The following is a 21,992-nucleotide window of genomic DNA, read 5'->3' on the forward strand; positions in this document are numbered from 1 at the left end:
AAAGTGAACCTCCAACCTGTGGTAGATGCGGTGAGAGGCTTAGCGTCCTCCACGTGCTCCTGGAGTGCCGGGAAGACGAAACGGAGAGAAAGAAACATTTTCCGCTTGCTTACCATTATAACATCCCTCTACACCCGGCTATGTATCTCGGTTAGGAACCGCTTTTTGACACCAAGACAGTCCTCAACTTTTTAAATGATGTTGTGCTACATGTAATAAGACCATTAAACTCGTAGCGCATCCTCTTTCCAGACGATGCCGCTGTGATAGTTGTTTTATATAGCACATGCCTCCAGGCCCTTGTGTCGCAAGAGCTCTAACGAGGCCATGGTGCTCTAGTTAATTTTAGAAACTCATGCAATTTTTAATATCGTATCATTATTCTGAAATGCACCTCAATGCTCATAGTACGCGTCATTTGTCATCGCCATAATTTTATTACACATACATTTTACGCACTTTACAGCGACTATATTTTAGGCCCCTTTACAGCCACGTCACATCAACTCCATAGAACCCATCATTCCACTGCGAAATCATTAACACTTGCATGGCGCTCTTTGGCCATACCTGGCCCTTGCGCCAAGAAAAACCACACATTCATTCATTGATGCCCGTACCGAGCTTGTGCGATGTAGCAAAGGTGTGACGTAGGTGTCCAAACTGGTCGGTGCAAAGCGCCGAAAATCCGGTCGACAAAGCAAGCCATCCCGCCAAAACCTCCTCAAGTAGGGGTACATTAGTGACATCGTCATGGCTTGATTCACGTGTCCATTGCCGCTCGAACCAATACGCGTCCCTTTTATAGGCACTGGCGTGGCGCTGGCGGTGTGGATTGATGATGTCGTCATGCCACGTAGTTGTGCGCAGCAAAGAAGGTGCTCGTCATACAGGAACGGTGATACCAGCTTATTGAAGATATAGCCACCATCAATGCCCGTGCCGATCTTGTGGGATGTAGGAACGGTCTGACGTAGGTCTCCAAACTGGTCCATGCAGAGCGCCGAAGTGGCCGTCGACAAACAAGGTATCCCGCCAAAACCTGCATAAGTAGGGGTACATTAGGTAACATCGTCACGGCTTGGTTCCCGTGTCCACTGCCGTTCGAAACAACAGGCGTACCTTTTATAGGCACTGGCGTGGCGCTGGCGGTGTGGATTGATGATGTCATCATGCCATGTAGTTGAGGGCAGCAGAGATGGTGCTCGTCATGCAGCAACGGTGATACCAGCTTATTGAAGATATCGCCAACATCGTTGCCCGTTCCGAGCTTGTGCGATGTAGCAAAGGCGTGACGTATGTGTCCAAACTGGTCCGTGCAAAGTGCCGAAAAGCCGGTCGACTAAGCAAGGCATCCCGCGAAACCTGCACAAGTAGGGGTACATTAATGACGTCGTCACGGCTTGGTTGCCGTGTCCATTGCCCCTTGAAGCAATAGGCGTCCCTTTTATAGGCACTGGTGTGGTGCTGGAGGTGTGAATTGATGATGTCGTCATTCCACGTCGTTGCGCGCAGCAGAGATGGTGCTCGTCATGCAGGAACGGTGATACCGTGTTATTGAAGATATCGCCACCATCGATGCCTGTGCCGAACTTGAACGTTGTAGCAACGGTGTGATGTAGGTGTCTAAACTTGTCCGTACAAAGCGCGGAAAAACCGGTTGACAAAGCAAGGCATCCCGCGATACCTGCACCCTGTAGGGCTACATTATCTGACACCGTCACGGCTTGGTTGCCGTGTCCATTGCCGCTCGAAGCAATAGGAGTCCCTTTTATAGGCACTGGCGTGGTGCTGGCGGTGTGGATTGATGATGTCATCATGCCACGTAGTTGTGCTCAGCAGAGATGGGGTTCGTCATGCAGGAACGGTGATACCGGCTTATTGAAGATATCGCCACCATCAATGCATGTGCCGAGCTTGTGCGATGTAGCAACGGTGTGAGGTAGGTGTCCAAACTGGTCCGTGCAAAGCGCCGAAAATCCGGTCGACAAAGCAAGGCATCCCGACAAAACCTCTTCAAGTAGGGGTACATTAGTGACACCGTCACGGCTTCGTTGCCGTGTCCGCTGCCGTTCGAAACAACAGGCGTACCTTTTATAGGCACTGGCGTGGCGCGGGCGGTGTGGATTGATGATGTCTTCATGCCACGTAGTTGTGCGCAGCAACGATGGTGATGGTCATGCAGGAACGGTGATACCGGCTTATTGAAGATATCGCCACCATCGATGCCTGTTTCGAGCTTGTGCGATGTAGCAACGGTGTGACGTAGGTGTCCAAGCTGGTCCGTGTGAAGCGCCGAAAACAGGTCGACAAAGCAAAGCATCCCGCCAAAACCTGCACAAGTAGTGGTACATTAGGTGACATCGTCACGGCTTGGTTCCCTTGTCCACTAATAAGTAACACAAATCAGTAAGAGTGTCCACAAATAAGTAAGAGTAACATTAAGCGTGTTAATCTCCCAGAAAGCTCAATCTGTCAATTACATACCGAAATTAGATTTCTTCAGTTGAAATGCGGTGCCACACTAGTAGTCGTGTCCCAGCCTGCTTCTTCAAACATGAATGATTTTTTTACAAGCATGGAAAAAATAATCGTACCCCTTATTTCCTCAGATGACACTATAGTCGTTTGCGGAGATTTCAGTACTGACATTTTGAAACAGAACTGTTATGATTACTTGTTCTCACTTGAATCACTCAATCTAAAAAATGTAATTTCTTCCCCGACACCTATTACAAACCACTCCGAGTCTCTTATTGATCACATCTTTTGTGGTTCTGAATTTGGTGTATCAGCACGTTTTCGCGATGTTATCATTGCAGATTAGAACTCCACGTTTCTCTTCTCACCTCGTAAATACATGTCCTCTATTTCTAATACACGCGATAGAAGATCTGCTTGTATAAACTATGCAGAAGTACGACAATTGCGAAAATGCGTAGACTTTCAGAAAGTATTTTATTTTTGTGTAATGTTGATACTCAGTGTGAAAGAGTTATTTGATGTATTTGCATGCCATTAAGCTGTCTACAAGGGTATATGCGCACCACAATTACGTGCGACCAGTGTGTCTTTGGATAAGCAATTTTGTACAGGAGACACTAAAACACAAATATTCCTTTTACCGTAAATGGAAACGCAATAAATTTGATTCATATTACAGAGAGCTTGAAATAGTTTAGAAATAGATCAGTTAGGATGATCAGAAAATAGAGAAAGCAATACAATACTAATATTATTATGAACGAGAGCGGTGATACGAAAAGGATATGGGAAATAATAAAAAAGTTATAGGCAAAAGGATAATGCCGAGCATTCAACCGGATAAACCATCGACGCAAGTAGCTAATAATTTTAATTATTATTTTGCTAACATAGGATTGAATTTAGCTAATCAGTTTTTATCCTGTAAGCCCGCACCTGCCATTCCCAGAATAGTTGACAACGACTTTCACCTAGAAAAAATAACTCATGAACTTACATCAACGATAAATAAAATGCCTCTAGAGAAAGCGGCTGGTCATGATGGCATACCCACTAGGATTTTAAAAGACAATGTAAACATTCTCTTCAGTCCCATATGCCATCTATTCAATCTAGCGTTTGCTTCCAGCTCGTATCCAGATATATTAAAAACAGCCAGTCGTTCCCTTATGCAAGTCGGGAGATTTGAACCAACCAGAGAATTATAGGCGAATTTCTGTTCTAAGTGCAATAAACACATTTTTTGGAAAACTAATTTCCGAGACATTGAAGCGATTTCTAAACGAAAACACTGTAATTTGTCCGCAGCCGCATGGCTTTATTCCCTCCAGATGGACATGATCTGCAGACTTAATACTTTCGCAAGTAATAAATTATGCACATCCTCATAATAAACTAATTATAGGAATATTTTTGGATATAAAGAAAGTCATATGATACCGTTTCTCACTCTATACTATTGCAAAAGCTTGGATGTTATGGCGTTACAAATGACTCCCCAGAATATCTTTCCAGCTATTTATCCTTCCGGAAACAAATAGTAGTAATGGGCGATTATTATTTACATACGGCACGGTCACCAGCAAGAGTCCCACCAGGTTCTGTGCTCCGTCCCGTGTTACTCTCGTTGTACATTAATGGCTTCCTGAATGCTCTTCACAACTGAAACGTTCTAGTTTTACAGGAGACACACTCTCTGCACTGCAAGCACGTGTGATCGCCGAGTTATCAATGATTTCCTCGTGGTTTTTATAAAACCAATTAACTTTAAATAGTAATAAGACAAAATATGTAGTTTTTTGATGGAGGAGACACAGTATTCACACAAGTCAAATAAATATTGCGTTAAATAATACACCCATGCAAGAAGTTGATTCGGTTAAATATCTGGGCGTCATATTTGACCAGCATATGCATTGAGAAGCTTATATGCATAATGTATGCAAGAATGTCGCATACGGTTGTTACTCCCTAATTAAAGCAAAGCAATATTACCGTAGCGAAGTACTCAGATCCCTTTACTATGCGTTTTTCCACAGCCAAAATTAGTTGTTGTTTAGAATCATGCGGCGGGACTTGCATGACATACTTACAACCTTTACAAAAAGTACAGAAAGGAGCCCTGAAAATAATTAGCACTTGAATTTATGCCAGTGATACATTTAATATTTTCCAAACACAACATTTGTTGTCGGTTAAGGGACTTTGCAATATTTGCAATATGCCTATGCATATTTTAGACTATGCAATGTGCAATAGACTATGACAATAGACAATAGACTATGACTATAGACAATAGACTATGCAATAGACTATGCAATATTTTGTGAACTTTCCCATTTCTCGAAACGCTTTTTCCCACTCGCAGCACTAGCCATGCTTTGAAAGCTAACCTCAACTTATGTATACGGCGAAAGGTTAGTTGAATTCAGTGGGACAAAAATCTGTAATATTTTACCCCTAGAGGGTAAAAGCGCACTTAATTTCAAGCAGTGCAGCAAATTCTATTTTTCTTGACAACCAGCATATCTAACTTACTTGATTCATTAGGAGTATTTTCAGGATGCTTCTCGTCTGTTATAAATGATGACCTATCTCGGAATACAACATCTGCACCTGACCTCTATGTTATATTTAGACACTTGACCGGAAACTAGCGTTCCCTGGCTATCGGTCCAGATATCTGTATAATCATGATTATGTGAAGAAAATGACGCACGTGAAAACGAGCGGTGAACGGCGGTGCACAAGAGGGTTGCCGGAGGACGATGGGCGCATGCGAATCCGAGCCGACGCTGCGGCGGTGGGATGTTTGCCGGCTGTCGGCAGTGCGTCCGCCGCTGCGTGGAGCTGGCCGGGGCTCGTGGCGCAGTGGGTTGAGGCCGTGCCTCATCATAGCCGAGAGGTCGGGCATATCTTAGTGGACCTTCATGTGATGTAAACAATTTGCTTATTGAACAAACGCTGCACTTCTTGGTAAATGCAAACAAAAACTTGCTTATACTTGGCGACTTCAACATTCAGACTGAGTGTACAGCCAGCAGGAATGTAATAGATATAATGACCAGTTTTTGTTACCAAAATGTTAGAAATGCAGCAATGGGCGTCATAGCGCATGCAGACACGGACAAGAGCGAGATAACAAGGATGACCGACTTAGCGCTCGCGCTTGTGCCGCACTTGTCCGTCCAGCGCTATGACCTCCACCGCTGTATGTAACCAATTAGTCTAAAGAAGCATACTAATAAATATGCCCACGAGAGTTAAAGCGAACACTGAAACGCTCATAGATTTGTGCTTCACGGACTAATTGTACACGGACGTCATCTCAGGTGTTCTTGCTTCCGATCTAAGTGATCATCTACCACTTCTAGTTTCTTTTGCCAACGTTCAACAAACGCCTCCCGAAGTAGGGCGGTTATCGACAAAGAGAAAAATGTACGATGTCAAGCTCAGTTATTTCCGAAAATTCTCATTTCAAGTAAATTGGCCTGCAGTGCTCCGTGAAAATTACCTGTCAATTTGTTATTATGTTTTCTTAAATAAAATATTAGGCACCTACACCATATGCATAAAGGTGAAGAAACCTTGAGTCAATGAAGAACTCTACGAAATACAGGTTAAAAATAATCTCTTTGGCTTGTATTTAAAGAATAGAGATCTAAATACCCTGAAATTGTTCACGGAAACCCGAAATAAGTTAGCCGCAGATATAAAAAGGCGAAGGAAAAATGCTATGCGAAAATGTTTGCTGATAAATCTGGTCCTCAGCAAATCGAAAGCAAACCAGACAATTCCAAGCTAGACTGTCCTAGATAGCACAACGCATGCAGGTGAAATGTTAGCCGACAAATTTAATGATCATTTTTTACAAGTACTCAGTGCTAAGGACACCATTCCTAAGGTCACCAACTAATAAAGCGAAAACAGTATTTTATGCTCTCACAACTACTAGATAAATTGAAGATAATATTACATTACCAAAAAATCATAGCTCCACCAGAATTGACGATATTAAAGCTGCATTCTCTAAAATTGCTGAAGGTATTATGAAGATCAGGCTGATTGATTTTCTGCATAGGAATATGGCTATTGCAGAAGAACAATATGGCTCCCGAATGGGAAAGTCAACAGAAATGGCAATAATTGGCGCAACAGATGCAATTATTAACGATATCGGAAAAGACTCCTCAGCCTTGGCTTGCTTTTGGATTTTAAGAAGGCATTCGACTCAAAAACCATGACAACCTGCTGCGCAAATAGCCCTATTATGTTATAAAAGGAACACCATGGTCACTATTCCCTAGTCCCTTAACCTCCAGATTGCAATGCGCACAATTAATTATTTTTCCTTGACGTTTCAAATCTATCGACGTTGGTGTACCGCACAGTTCTAACTTGAGGCCTGTTTCTTTTGTACATCAACAATATAACGAAAATTCCGAATACATCCAAAGTGGAATTGTATGCAGACGACGCCAGCAATATTTTAGCAGGTAAAGTGCGAATCTTATAACCAAAAATACGAATGCATGGTTAAATGAATTAGAAATATGGCTCAGTGCAAATAGGCTTCAGCTAAATGTTAAGAAGACAAAGTATACGTTCTTCATGCCTAAAAACAAAGGCAAACGCGTTAGCAATATTCTTGACGCCACATTTTCGGGCAATATAACTGAACGTTTCTCATCGACCAAATTCCTTGGTGTCACTATCCATGAAGAACTTTCATGGATAGAACACGTTAGAAATATCCGCTCAAAAATTTCACTATCTGTCGCAATTCAAAAGGTTGAGTGCCTCCTGCCTCTATGGCTAAAAACTTTACGCTTTAAAGTTGGATGACCAGCGCACGGACACCAGAGGGGACAGAAGACGAAACAGGGCTTCTGTCCAACCTGGGGTCCTTGCGCTGCTGTAAGAGCTGGGGCATGTCAGAGGGGATAGCTGGCCCATGCCGTTGTCCAACTCATCCACGCTAAGGACAATGTTGAAGGCGGAAACATGCTCTCTATCGAGAACACTCGATAGAGAACATGTATCTTATGTTCTCATGTATATTATGTTCTATTTCATGTAATTCTATAGACAACATGTATCGACAGAGAACTGTATCTTGAAAGCCATCTGCAACGGGTCCGCGCCGTGCTATGTTTTCGCAGCTTACTTGACGTTGATGCGAGGGGCAGCATGAAAGCCAATGCGCTCGCTGCTGGCGCTGCCTAGTTTCCTCGCTGCAGCGTGTTGACTTTCCGAAGTCATCGGGCGAGATGTGTTCATGTTTGCTTCTGCACGCGTGGCACCATGCTTGTTAATTTAGTTAGTTAGCCTATGTTTACAAGTTTATACGGCCGATGAAACTACTATCCTTACTTTGTATAGCTGTCCACTAATTTGCTATTGCAATCGATGCTTCTCCATTTGGGCATAACTAACTTTTTTTGTTCTAATTCAGTGCATACAGATATCCGTAGATCAGAATAGAGCTTCATGGATAGCATTTCTGGATATTAAGAGAGGCTAAGACAATATATACAGGGAGTTGTTATGGAATATTCTGAGTGCATAGTGATATCCGTAGCTCAAAATAGAGCTTCATGGATAGCATTTTTGGATATTAAGGAAGCCTACGACAACATAGATAGGAAGTTGTTATGGAATATTCTCAAGCACGAAGGCATCGATAAAGATTTCGTTGAGCTGCTGAGGGAGATATGTAGAGACAACTGAGTAAAAAACTGTATGGTAAGGTCGAGATTGTAATGAAGAGGTGGAAATTCCCGAAGGACTGAAGCAAACATGCCCTCTGTCTGCACTGTAGTTCATGCTTCATGTTAAGGGTGTAGAAAGACGACTGGAAAACAATCAATTGGGTTTTCATCTATCAAATACACGTAATGGAGAGATGGTGCAACAGAACCTCTCCGCACTTATGTATGCAGACGACATAGTGCTACTAGCGGGCAATGCAAGATATTTACAGACACTAGCCAATATCTGTGGCAACGCAACGACGAATCTAGACCTTAAATCTAGACACAGAGAAATTGAGAATTATGATCTTTAATGAAGAGACCGGTAACTACGTGGTGTCGATTCAAAAGCAAGTCATACTCATAGTCAAGCAATATATATGCCTGGGCGTACACGTAAACGAAGGAAAAACTTACTCATGCACCCACCAAGATAACCTCAAAATAAAAGGGACGCGGAATGCAACAATAGTGAAACATAGGGCACGTTCGGGCCACAATAAATATGAAGTAGTGCGTGGGCAGTGGCGTAGCCAGAAATTTCGTTATACATGAATAATAACTGCACAGTCATTGCCAAAAATGATGCAAACGAATTCTTGAATGCCACGCACTGTCAAGACGAGTAAAATATGTATTTTTTTTCGTAAATTATTATACTCGTATGTCCCAAAAGTTGTGCCCAAAATAACTTATATCAATGCCTCCATGTTTTTTTGTCTGTTAGTTAAGTAAAGAAAATATCGACGAACTTTAGAACTGTATCAGTTCGAAACCAGCAAAGCAGTGCATGCCGCTGATATGAAAAATGTAAAGGCCGTGAAATGAACAAGTTGAGGACAAGTATGTTAATGAAACTTTGTCATTCAAGAACCTTGTTTACATTATTGTACATATGCAATGGCCAGTGAAAAATCTGAATGATGCTGTCATTCGTTCAAATGTATTACGGATGAGCAGCTGTAACCGTTCATGTATTGTGAGTAATTGCACCGAAATTAGAGTCGCGACGGAGAGCACATATACAAAGTACGAGTTCTGCAACATATACGAGAGCGAGACAATTGAAAGTGAGCCAATTCGTATATATGATAAACGGAGTACTTTATTTAAAAGGAGTCTCTATGAGCATTTAGACATTTGTCCCATTGACTAACGAGTCACGTGGTTCCAGTCTCCTAAAGCGCCTTGTGCTGCTGCTTTGAAAAGTCTGTAACTCACTATTTCACGTCATCGTCCGACATGAATCTGGTTCCCTTGAGCTGTCTTTCTTTTTCAGTTGCCCCAAACAGTGGAAGTCGCAAGGCGACAGGTCTTAGCTGTATGGCGAATGTTGCAGCGTTTCCCACTTGAACTTTGCCAATTTTGCATTAACCACACCAGCGACGTGGGAATGGGCATTGTCGTGGAACAAGATGACCCCATTCGTCAATTTGCCACGTCGTTTGTTCTTGATTGCAACACGCAGCCGATCTGGCGTTTCACAATATCGGAAACAATTGATAGCCTCTCGAAATTTAGGAAATTATACCAGTAATGGCCCCTGACGATCGAAAGAAAAGTCAACAACACCTTTCCGGTGGAAATGACCGCCTTTGCTTTTTTAGGGGGTGCTGAATTCAAATGTTCCCACAGTAAGCTTTGCCGCCGTATTTCAGGCTCGTAATAGTGGCACCATGGTTCGTCCCCGGTCACAATTGCAGACGAGAAGCCGTCACCCTCATTGTGATACCGGAACAGATGAGTCAAGGCAGCGCCGAACTTCTCCGTGTTTTGGCGGTGGTTCAAAATCTTGGGCATCCATTGCACACACAAGATCCGATAACCGAGATGGTCATGAATTATTGCCTGAACCGAACCGTGACTGGTGTTCACACGCTCTGCCAGTTCATCGATGCTTAACCTCCGTTCTTGTCTCAGCAGCTCATCAACCTTTGCAATTGCGTTGGGGGTGATTGCACGGTGGCTTTGGCCCGGTCTTCGATCGTCTTTGCAACTTTCACGTCCTTCGTCCTTCTTTGAACCGCCTGCTCCAACGCTTCACAGTGGCCAATGAAATGCAATGTTCAACGTACACGGCAGCCATACGGCGACTAATTTCTTTTTGAGAAATACCTTCAGCTGTCAAGAACCTCAGGACACCACGCTGTTCAACTTTTCGAGCGTCCATTATGTCGCGCTCCCATGTTCAACCCTGCAGTATATGAGAACATTAAAGAACATTTATCCTCACAACTGCGTGTCACTTCTGTATATGAGAGGTGCGTGGGCGCTACGCTCATGCCTCGCAGATAATGAACCGAACCATTATTGCGCTGGGTTGGTTGGCTCACTTTCATTTGACTCGCCCTCATACATTAGAAATGCGAAAATGCAGCTTGATAAAGGGCAAGAAAGTGTCGCTGGAAACAACGTCCACTGCACGTATGCACAAAATCTCGCAACAAGATATTTAAATATACGTATAAGCCTTCAAAAATTTCCGTAGCTAAGAAAAAGTCACTGTATATAATGCCTCAAACACGGCAAATAAACATGCTGCGCGATTACACATTCAGAGAACACAGAATAATAGACCCGTACCGATTCTATCCGCTCCCTCGGATGTATCGCGCGCGACGGAAGGCGGCGCGCTTCCTCCCCACTTTTCTCCCTTGCGCACACGAGACTGAGCCACCATCGTCGGCTCACCCATGCCCCCCCCCCTTTCTCTTTCACTCGCACGTACAGCATGCGGCGCGGTCACAATGTTATCGCCCTCGGACATTATACCGAACATGAGGGCGACGGCAGCAATACGCCTGTAGTGTCCACATAATTGCTATCGCAATAATATAGTAAGCTATCCGCCAGCTGAAGCGCTCCGTGGCCCATTACTTTCCGCAAAAGAAGAAGCAACAAAAACGAACTTTCACCATGCGACCATTCGCTGCGCCGCAACAATCTCATTTTCATTCCTTCTGTGGGGCGGCGGAACTGAAATGAAAAAAAAACGCAAACGAAAACATTTTGGCCAATATCGAATCCCTACTTTGGGCACCTAATCTGGCTAGCGAAGGAGAATCGAAGAAAACGTGAGACGCTTATCTAAGCAATGGCAATATCTAAGCAATGGAAAATATCAGTTTAAGCAGAATATATAATAAACAAGAATAAGCTTGCTAATGAAGTCAGCATACAGAGTTAATAGCTTTCGGATATACAAAAATATTTATTTATTTATTTAAAAATACCTTACAGGCCTCAAAGTGAGGCATTGAGTAAGGGGGGCAGTACATAGAAAATACATAGAATACAAGACATCTATAAACCGTATCTGTTTACAACCTACAACCGCAAGTGCAACCGCGATGAGAAAAGAATTATTTAGTCCACGATTCACATTAAGGGAAAAAAAGAAAACATAATATAATAACAAGGAATAAATTACACAGATTGTTTTCAGTGAAGTCGTGTAATTAACAATATCAGAGTGCTAAGCAGTAATAATGAAAAAAAAATAGCAGAAAAGTTACGGATGCGACAAACCAACGGAACGGTAAACATAGCCACATAACGGTAATAATGCGACAATAAGCTGTAAAAGATAGTGCAAGTATAGAAAGCATTGTGCGACAAACGTAAAACTTCACATTTCTTTAATCATGAATTCAGTCAAGGCATCACGGAATAAATCGTAGTTGGACTGGCATCCAAGGCTGTCCGCGAGCGAATTCCATGTTCTGATAGCACGAGGAAGAGCAGAGTATATAAATGCTTCTGTAGAACCGTAAAGGCCGGCATAGCTGAAATGACTATGAAGCCTATGTTACGTGGAGTAGTGTCGTTTCAAGCATACGGGTGTTCGAGTGGAGTGAAGGAATTTGTAGAACAGTGATAAAAGAACAATGCCTCGACGAGTGTTCAAGGATTGTAATGAAAGCCTAAGTTTTACTTGTGTTACACTAGACTGGTAGCTGTAATCGTTCATGATGAAGCGGCTTGCTCTGTTCTGGATCCGTTCTAGCGTTTAAATGAGGTATTTCTGGTGAGGGGCATACTCGAGCTTGGGACGAACGAGAGTTAGGTAAGCTAGCTTGCGAATATTTGAAGGAACATTTCTTAAGTTGCGTCGCAAGTACCCCAATGATTGGGAGGCATTAGCTGAAATGGACGGGATATGCTCTGTCCAGGAAAGATTCGATGTGAATAGAACTCCTAGATACTTATATTGTGTAGCTGCTGTAACAGTGTAATTGTCAATATGGTAGAGATAAGGTGAGGTTGCCGACTTGCGGCTAAACGACATTACTTTGCATTTTGTGGTATTTAAAGTCATTGGCCATTTATTGCACCAGCTAATGATTTGTTGAAGGTCTTGCTGAAGAACCAGATGATCATCTGAGTTTTTAATTGGGCGATAAATTATGCAGTCGTCGGTGAATATTCTGATGGTGGAGGACAAATTTTGAGGTAGGTCGTTAATAAATATTAGAAAAAGCGAGGGACCGAGGACGCTACTCTGTGGTACGCCAGAAGAAACGTCTGTTATGGAGGAAGAGTAGTTATTTGCAATTGTAAACTGCTGACGATTAGACAGCAGATTTCGGAGCCATGACAAGGTAAGACAGTCCAATTGAAGTGCTGAGAGTTTTGATATTAGGCGACAATGTGCGACACGGTCGAATGCCTTCGAAAATCAAGGAAGAAACAATCAATTTGTAAGTTATAATTTAAGTTAGTGTGTAGGTCTGTTTTAAATTCAAATAACTGTGTCTCGCACGAGAGGCCCTTCCTAAAGTCATGCTGATCATGAAAAAGGAATTTGTTAGTCTCAAGATGTCTGTAAATCTGCGAAGCAATAATGTGTTCAAGCAACTTGCAGGAAATGCATGTCAATGAAATGGGGCGATAATTCTCTCAGAGTTCCTGTTGCCATATTTAAATACAGGTATAACTTTCGCCATCTTCCAATCTGCGGGAAGGTGGCCAGTCGCAAGTGACTGTCTGAATATGTGAAAAAGAATTTTGCTTGATACTTCTACCGTATTCTTTAAAACCTTTGAGTTTATGCCATGTATGCCACATAAGAAGACATCTTAAGGTTATTTATGAGAAAAGAGAGGCCCTCCAAAGTGACTTCAATAGGTTCCATGTATTGGTAGCCTAATTCTGAAACAAAAGGTATATTTGAAGTGTTCTCCTGTGTACATACAGAGCTGAAAAATGAATTAAAAACCTCCGAACATTCGCTGTCTGGAATAGGAATATTGCTGTTGTTTTCTAATGACAAATCGTCTGATTCCTTGTTAGGCTTTAATATTTTCCAAAACTTAGCAGGATTTTTCTTAAGCCGCTCAGGAAGATCATTAGAAAAATATTTATCTTTAGCTTCACCTAAAGCTGAGCACTACGATTTAAGGTACGTTTTGTAATCCTGCCACGCTGCTGATGTGCGATCTCGCTTAGCGATATTATACAAGCGTTTTTTTTTGTTCCTCATGCGCTGAAGCTTTTTAGTAAACCAAGGGTACAACTTATCGTTAGTTATATTAACGAGTGGAACATACTTGTCTACTAATGCGCACAGTGTATTTTTAAACATGAGCCAGTTTTCTTCAACGGATCTATCGTTAAATGATGGCCAGATTGTGTTTTCGAAGAATGTTTCAAATTGTGAGATTATTGTTTTATAATTGCCTTTATTGTAATCACAAATTTGTTTTCTCGTTTTACCCGTAACCGTTGACGTTGTGTTTATCGTTATTTGGAGCAAATGGGGGTCGCTGAAACCATCCAAATATTCTATGTGAGCTATTGTTTCAGGTGCTGTACTTAGAATGAGATCTAGAACATTGGCACCACGTGTGGGTCTCGTGACAGCTAGAAAGAGATGATAGTCTAAAGACAAGTTGATGAATTCAGACGATATATGACAAGGAGATGATAAATTCGTCCAATCGATTAGTGGATAATTTAAATCCCCAAGAAGATAAATTAAATCAGCCGGGAAGAGTTCAATGGCTTTTTTGATTGTGTCGCGGAGAGTATTGATGAAAGAATGGTTAGAATCTGGCGCATGGTAACAATTACCTATTAGTATCCTAGAAGATGAGATCGTGCAGGCCACCCAGACAATCTCGAGGTCAGAATTAGTTTTGACCAAAAATGACGTAATGGTTTTCTTTACACCAATCAACACACCGCCTCCTCCTTTAATAGAGTGGTCACACCTATATATGTCGTACATGTTTGAAGATGAAAAGATTTCATCATTCGTTATTGCAGAATGCAGCCGTGTCTCTGTGAAAGCGATAATGTCCGATTTACTGTCTTCCAAAAAGGAAGAGATGAGATCGCGCTTTGGTAATATGCTTCGAATGTTGGCATACGATAATGATAGCGAGGGTGAAGTCGGGGTTAGCTTTAGTACTTGCTGACTCTCTGCGCATGCTCCCAACCGTAGCTATCTGTTCAGCGGGACAACTACACTTGCAGAACCATCATAGATAGAAGTTCTTGATTCAATACGCAGCTTGTCCACTGAAAGCTTGAAAGCTTTATTCTGGGTTTTCGCAAATTCAAGTAGCTTTTGTCTAGCACGTCGAGTTTCCGGTGAAAAGTCTTCGCGAATGGAATATGCCAATCCCTTCAGTTTGTGTGCCGAAGAGAGAATGCAATCTTTGTCCTTAAAGACGGTCAGCTTGGCTATGATTGGTCTCCGTTTGTCCTCGCTCTATCTTTCAAACCGATTCACCCGCTCAACTTGTTGTTCACTTATTTTGATGCCAAGCTTATCCGCACAGAAGTCCATTATTTTTTGCTCCGACTTTGCCCAGTCTTCTCTAGCGTTATCTTCCAAACCGAAGAAAAGCAGATTCGAACGTCGCAGCCTGTTCTCGGAGTCGTTACAGCGTGCCTTAATAACCGCCACCTGCTCAGACACCACGCGTACAGCGTCGGAATCTGTCCCAGCTTTAAATGTGCAATTTAACTCCATTGCTTTTTCCAAAGACGCAATCTTGTCACTTAAAATTTTAATTTTGTTGTCGGCTTCCACTTGCTTCTCCCTCGCAGACTTCAAATCAGCAATCAGGGAAGCTTGACCCTCTTCAAGCCGGCGGATAGCAGGTATAGCCTGGGCAAGTGAATCTGCTTTACCTTTTGTCATAGGGCCAGGATTAGACTCTATATCTCCCGAAAGCAATAGTAAAATAGCAGACAAGGTACGAAATTTGCAAGTAAACAGAGCCATCAGAAACTTCAATTTTTCAATAGACTGTGGTGCGCACGACACGGCCAACAAAGAGTAATTACTGCTTCAAAAACAATGCGCAGCTTTCAGGTAACTAACCTGTAATAATAACCAGCGTGAGTGCGACATCTTGGATGCGATGTCGTGCCCGAAGTGGGAGCCAGCCAGCTGTCCTTTATATCCTGCCTCGGCCGCCGTGAAGGCACATGATGTAATCCTAGGTTGCCAGGTGGACCACTTGGATTCATCTGTAACTGGCAGGTGATGAGCTGGAGTCGGCAATCGTCGATGCGGATTGGTAGGTGGCAGCAGCAGGCCGGCAGGCGGTTGTCAATCCGGGCGAAGCACATGGACGATACCATCAGCGTTATCGTAGCCTGTAATAATAACCAGCGTGAGTGCGGCATCTTGGATGCGATGTCGTGCCCTTATGGGTATTAAGTAACGCAAAGAGAGAAAAAAAGTGTCACTTGTCCACATTCAACATCGCATGAATCGTAAAGTTTATAGAATGTTGTGAGACTCACAAGTAGCTCGTTCGCAAAGTTTCGTACGATATTTCGGAAATATCAATGTTGTCTCTTGACAATTCATTTAGTAAAGATGGCAAGCGAAACTTGAACATTTGTTTACCGTAGTTCGTGCGGCATGATTCGACTTTGCACTTTTCAGGTTTACGTGTATTATATAAAGGATGGTTTTCTTCAAGTCTCGCAAACTATCTAATGTACGCCCAGATGCGTCAGGTTTGTAATGTCGAGCAAGCCTGTAGAGATGCAATGATTTCACGCTAATAATGTTGAATTTATGAAATAATTCTGGAGTGTGCGAGTCAGGAGAAACTTTTAAGGTTATACGAACGGCTCGTTCTTGTAGCGTTTTTCAGTTTTGCCGTGGATCAGACTAGGGCGCTATAGTTCATTATTGAGGAATTTAAAGAATTATATAATAATATTTACCGACACTGGGAAAGAGGAACTGTGACGGCGCATAAAGCCAGTCGTACGAGAAACTTTCCCTACAAAGGTAATTAACATGATCTTCCCATGACATGTTTTCTGAAAAGTAGATTAAAAGCGCGAACAACTTCAGTGTGAGCTATCATGACGCGGGTGGAAGATGGAAACATTTTTGACGCGGGTGGAACATTACGGCTTTAGTCTTTTGAACATTCATCTTTAAATCGTTTTCAAGAGCCCAGGAAATAATTAGTGCTATAGTCTTATTGGCTCTTTCAGCCAACTCGACACTTGAAACCCTGGAAGAGAATAAACTTGTGTCGTCGGCGTATATGATGTACTTTAACGCATTATCAATATTATCATTATTATCAATATTCACGAGTTCATGGATGTATAGTATGAAAAGGAAGCCCAAAATGTTCCCTTGAGGAACACCAGAAGTTAGCAGTTTTACTGAAGCATGATGTCGGTTAAGTCAACGAATTGTGTGCGATGTAAGTATGAATAACTTAAAGACAATACTTTCCCACGGTAACCGTAGTGCTCAAGTTTCTGAAGAAGGGTGTGATGACTGATGAGATCGAAAGCTTTAGTGAAGTCTAGGGAAACTCCCAGAACGATATTTTCTTCTCAAAATTTTCTAGTATAAATTTTTTCTGAGTAAGGAATGCTAATTCACTCGACATGTTTGGGCGGAAACCATACTGTGACGAATTTAGTATTTGGTGATGATCAGGAAAAATTCGCAGTTCAGCCGGAAAGGCTAAGCACCGATTGCGATAGCAAATTAGCAGATACGTGTAAGAAGTAAGGATAGTAGTATTATGGGTTGTATGAACTTGTAAACATTCGCTTACTAACCAAATCCACAACGATAGAATGTGTAAGCGTGACTCAACGAGGACGTAGAAAGGAAGAGACCCACGGAGACAGCGCTCCGTTCGTCGTTCCAGTCGCAGCACGTGAAAGTCTGCTGCAGCGTCACATGGCCGACACCGTAGCAGCCGCCGGAGCAGAAGGCCCCTCGCGCGCGAGATTGAACCGCGTTCGCCGGCTCACCCGCTTTCACTAGCACGGAACCTAGCGGCGACGGCAGAAATGCGACTGGAGTGTCCATACAATTGCTATCACAATAAAACATGTCATGCTCTTAAGGATTATTTTTTCAAAGCCTTTAGCGAACATAGGCAGAATATAAATGGGCTGATAATTGGACATACCATCACTGTTCCCCTTTCTATAAATTACAACAATCCTTGCAGATTGCATGTTAAGTGGAAAAACGCCCGATAACAAACAAATATTAAATGCCTGTGTTAGACAGTGTGCAGTGATATCTATAGTGTACTTGACTGGACCTGTCTGACTGGACCTATCTGGGCCCACCTGAATTATAGGAATGCTGTAGTTACTTCATTCTCTGCGATTGGTTTTAGAAACATTGTGTATTGATTTTGTGGTCCCATATAGCGTAAGCTGTTGTAGTTACCGAGTGTTGGGGCCACTGAAAGAAAATAATCATTAAACGCATTAGGTGGATTAACACCATTTAGTTTCGCGTCATCTTTCACAATTTTTGTAATTGCGTTTTGTGATCGTCCTATCAAGAGTTTAGAATTCTCCATACATCCGTCTTCAGGGGCCAGTTGTCTGCGTTACGACTTCTACTAAGTTCCATGGCGGCTACGTGTAACGTGTACCTCCACCAATAATGTTACGTATAACTCCGCTACAAGGCTATGCATAAAATGTGTGTACGCGGTAGTCCAAACGCGACCAAGATGGCGATCAACTAGAATCGGCACCATCTCCTCCTTGTCACCGTCTTCACCATAGCCACGCTGACGGCCTCGGTCACAGACGATTGTGCTGAAATTTTTCCGCATAACGCGAGGCCTTCATTTTGTGTTGTGATGGCTCGCTCAATTTGTTATGGCTTCCGAAATGTGACTTCCACCGCTTTGTCAGCTTTCTGCATTTCTGGATAGCTTTATTTTGTTGGAATGCTCCAGTGCACCCGTTGAAAAACGCTTGGCGGTGTCCACAATGCTTTCTTACTACATGCTTTTATGACTAGTTCCTCCAGTTCAGGTTGTTGTTGTGGTATGTAATCAAGAACAAAAGACTCGAAGGTTGTAGCGGCCAACCCTGTCAAAGCATTTGTCTCCTTTTATTTACTGCGTCGCTGTCATATAAATGTTATTACATACATCGCCTCACCCGAGGTATTGGAACGTATTGCGCTTTCACAATCTTGTGCACGTGTATTGTGGTACAAGAACAAGTGGCCTGATAATTGTACTGCAATCGAATGAATTTGTCGAAGGCATTACAAAAGTGAGGGCTCCTCCAATTTCATTGCTTGCCTCAACGTGTCTGCCACGTGCCAGCCATGTCATTTCACCCTGCAAAGTATATTGCGCGTGTAGCCCGTCCTAGCTACGTGTACGGAAATGTGACGCGTTTAGCGACTGTGTTGAGTGCCGGTCCCCTCGACCTGAACGCGCATAACGCGATATCTAGGTTTGTCTCATTGGAAAGCATGTTTCTCAGGGAGCGTCGCTCGCTGTCAAACTGCGCAGGCGAGCAGCTGGAGCAAGTGAGCCTGGAGGTGTTCCCGTGCGCGCCCTCCTCGACGCTGTGCGGCCGCACGGTGCGCGCCAATCGTCGTCGCCCGACTGAGCCGCGCGGTGCGCAGCTCGAGTCCCTGGCCGGCCGCCAGCTGGCGTGCCGCCACGGCGAGCGCTGGCACCTGCGGGGCGTCGGCGCGCAGCCCGGCGAGCAGCGCTTCCACCAGCTGGACGGGCCGCGGCTCGCGTGGATCCGCGAGGCCGTGTCCTGAGCCGGCGAGGGGCGGCGCCGCGAAGACATGGCGCAGTGCGCGACGATGCCAGCTGTCACAGCAAGCGCGCTCTTGTAGTGTGGCGCCATCAGACCAGGCGTGTTCCGTGATGCCCGCATGTGTTAACAAAGCTCGTCAGAAAACCAAGAATGTCGTTCAGGCAAAATAAACCGCAGAAAGACATTCAAGAGAAATGGAAAACAACGTAAGAAATAGTATCTATTGTATGCAGACTTGTTAACCCTTGTGGTAAATGTGAAAACATAAAACTGCATTTTTCTCAAATTGCCGTTTCTCTTCTTTTTTGACCTAATATATATTTTGCACGAACTTACTTTCTAAATTATAGCGAAAATTTTACAGCTATACATTGTATTGCCAAGTCTAAACGTAAAATTTTGAAGCAATCTTTCTATGTGAGAACAATATTTCTTTATTCTAACACAAATCCAATTTTCTTACCCTCCACCTGAAACAGCAGTTTATAATATAGGCCTGCCAATCTGAATCATCATCTCGCCACTACTTTCACAATGAAGGTACAGTCAACCACAAAATACTGACCGTAAGATCTGCGAAAACGTTGGATTTCCGAGAAGTTTGCGACTGTAGCCTGTAAAGCGTTGCGACACCATGTTGCTCCTATTCCTTGCTGCAGTCTGGAAATTCAAATACCAGGCTGCTTACTGGGGCTATTCAACTGTTTCGCCGATCCGTGCACTGTTGTGCATGCAGTTGCCGAACATGCGGCGTTGCAACAAGTTCGCCAACCATCGCCGCCGTGCTACTCCGCTGTCAACGTGCACATTCGGCTGACTAAACTGGTGAGAAACTAGGCCGTCACTATGGGAGCCTCTTGAACATTCACTGACATGCTATTCGCACCAGAGCAGAACCATTATGCATACAGCCTGCGTTTTACAAGAATGCATCACAAGGAAATTGGTTACATTAACCAGCATGCTAAAACACGTGCGTGCTGGTGATAGAACCTTTATTAGTAACTGAAGAGGCCGGTCCAGCGAAAGGCTTGACCATGCAACTGCAGATTTAATAAATCGTGGCAGATCAAAGGATAGAAATGAAGAAAAAGAAACGCACACAAATTCACTCGCAGAAACATGTAAACAACAGTGAGCGCAATCACATGAAAAAAATGGAGCTTTCTGACACCATTAATCAACTAAACGTAGTCCATCTCTGACCCCTTTGGCCATACACGCTTAAGCTACAGGTCTCGACTTGCATTGTACAAGATGCGGTTCCGCACCATTGCTCCATAAAATTCTGTACATTTGCGCATCGGCTGAGAATAGAAAATATGGAAACGGATGGGGGAATATTGTGGCAGCCTGCTTTATCGGTGAAGAATTACTATTAGGCATGAACGTGACATAGTTTCGGTTTTTCTTTTGCTCAGTTTATAAACCAGTGTTTATACTTGACTGTCAAGAAATAAACTTCCAACTGTGACCGCGCTTTGGGATCGTATTGTTGTGTCATCCTCCGTGTTTTCAGGCGCCATTTGGAGACCATGACAGCTCAGCAATACATACTTACCGGCATTCTATATTTGCGATGAATATTGTGACGATCCATTTTTGTATCTCATTGCGCTCGCCCTTTGAGATTTGCTCCAACGATGTCGACCTGTTATGCTATGCGGTGGAAGACAAAAATAAACTGTTCAAGTTGGCCGTTGGCAAGGGCCAACTGCAATGAATTTGTTGACCGCGGAAAAATCCCCGTTTCCGGTCATTTATACGTCCTCTATGGAAAATCTTACGCTTGAAATGGGAGTGGGGGCTTCATTAAACGCTCGCAAAAATAAACGTTTTTCATGCCGAAATAAAAGCCGCAATTTCACTCGAAAGGCTAAGCGTCGATTGCAATAGCAAATAATTAGAAAGCTATTGAAACTAAAGCTACTAGTTTATCGGCAGTATAAACTTGTAAACATTCGCTCACTAACTAAATTGACAAGCATATTGTGCCACGCGCGCACACTCGATGACCGCGGACACTCGCTGTCGAAACGCTCGCGTGAGGAAGCCCAGCAGCAGCAGCCTTCGTGCGGCCTCGCGAACGAAGCGACTGAGTCGGGGTGCTTCGTTGGCGTTGAAGCCAGAGACAGCACGAAGGTTAATTGGCTCGCTGCTGCTATCTTGATTGTCTTACGGGACAGATGGACGGACGGACAGTTCTTCTCGTTTGGTAAGCATGCGAATGATTTAATTGAACGTCGCCATTACCACTCGCCGGAAGTGAGCTACTGTTTAGTCTAGGGAACCAGCTCGGCTGCCGATGCCGTGCCGCGTACCGGCCAGTGCCAAGTATTGTCCGAGACGAGCCGGTTTTCTGTCCGCCGCTCTCCACGTTCAACAAAGAGCCTCCATGCGTTCTGTTTCCACTCGGAGTTTCCACTGAGTTTCCACTCAGTGGCATGATACATGTGACATTTCTTTTTCAATTAAAGGAAGTCTCACTTATCCTGTGCACTGGTTGTCTTTTGTCTCCTTGAATTGCAATTTGTTGCCTATATTTGCTCTTTTGTTGCATTTCAGATTAGGAATGGCTATCATAATTGACATTTAACCATATTGCACACAATGCGGATGATATGTAATAGCAATATATGGCCACCATAAATATAATAGAAGTTAATAATTCAAGAATAGTGCCTTTGCATGGTGGTGCAGCCATGAATTGTGGCTATA

General features: G+C 43.4%; 1 protein-coding gene across 2 annotated transcripts in view; it reads left to right on the forward strand.

Annotated features, from left to right (window-relative positions):
* LOC142566308 (uncharacterized) overlaps window positions 1-21,771 on the forward strand; it is a 951,081-nt gene extending 929,310 nt beyond the window's left edge. For both annotated transcript variants that reach the window (XM_075677216.1, XM_075677215.1), the window contains one exon: window positions 19,016-21,771. In XM_075677216.1, the coding sequence (XP_075533331.1) occupies window positions 19,016-19,275 (260 nt within the window). In that variant the 3' untranslated portion in view covers window positions 19,276-21,771. The remainder of the gene's footprint in view (window positions 1-19,015) is intronic.
* Window positions 21,772-21,992: the final 221 nt, after the last annotated feature.

This window comes from Dermacentor variabilis, unplaced genomic scaffold (genome assembly GCF_050947875.1).
Source record: "Dermacentor variabilis isolate Ectoservices unplaced genomic scaffold, ASM5094787v1 scaffold_12, whole genome shotgun sequence".
Lineage (NCBI taxonomy): Eukaryota > Metazoa > Arthropoda > Arachnida > Ixodida > Ixodidae > Dermacentor > Dermacentor variabilis.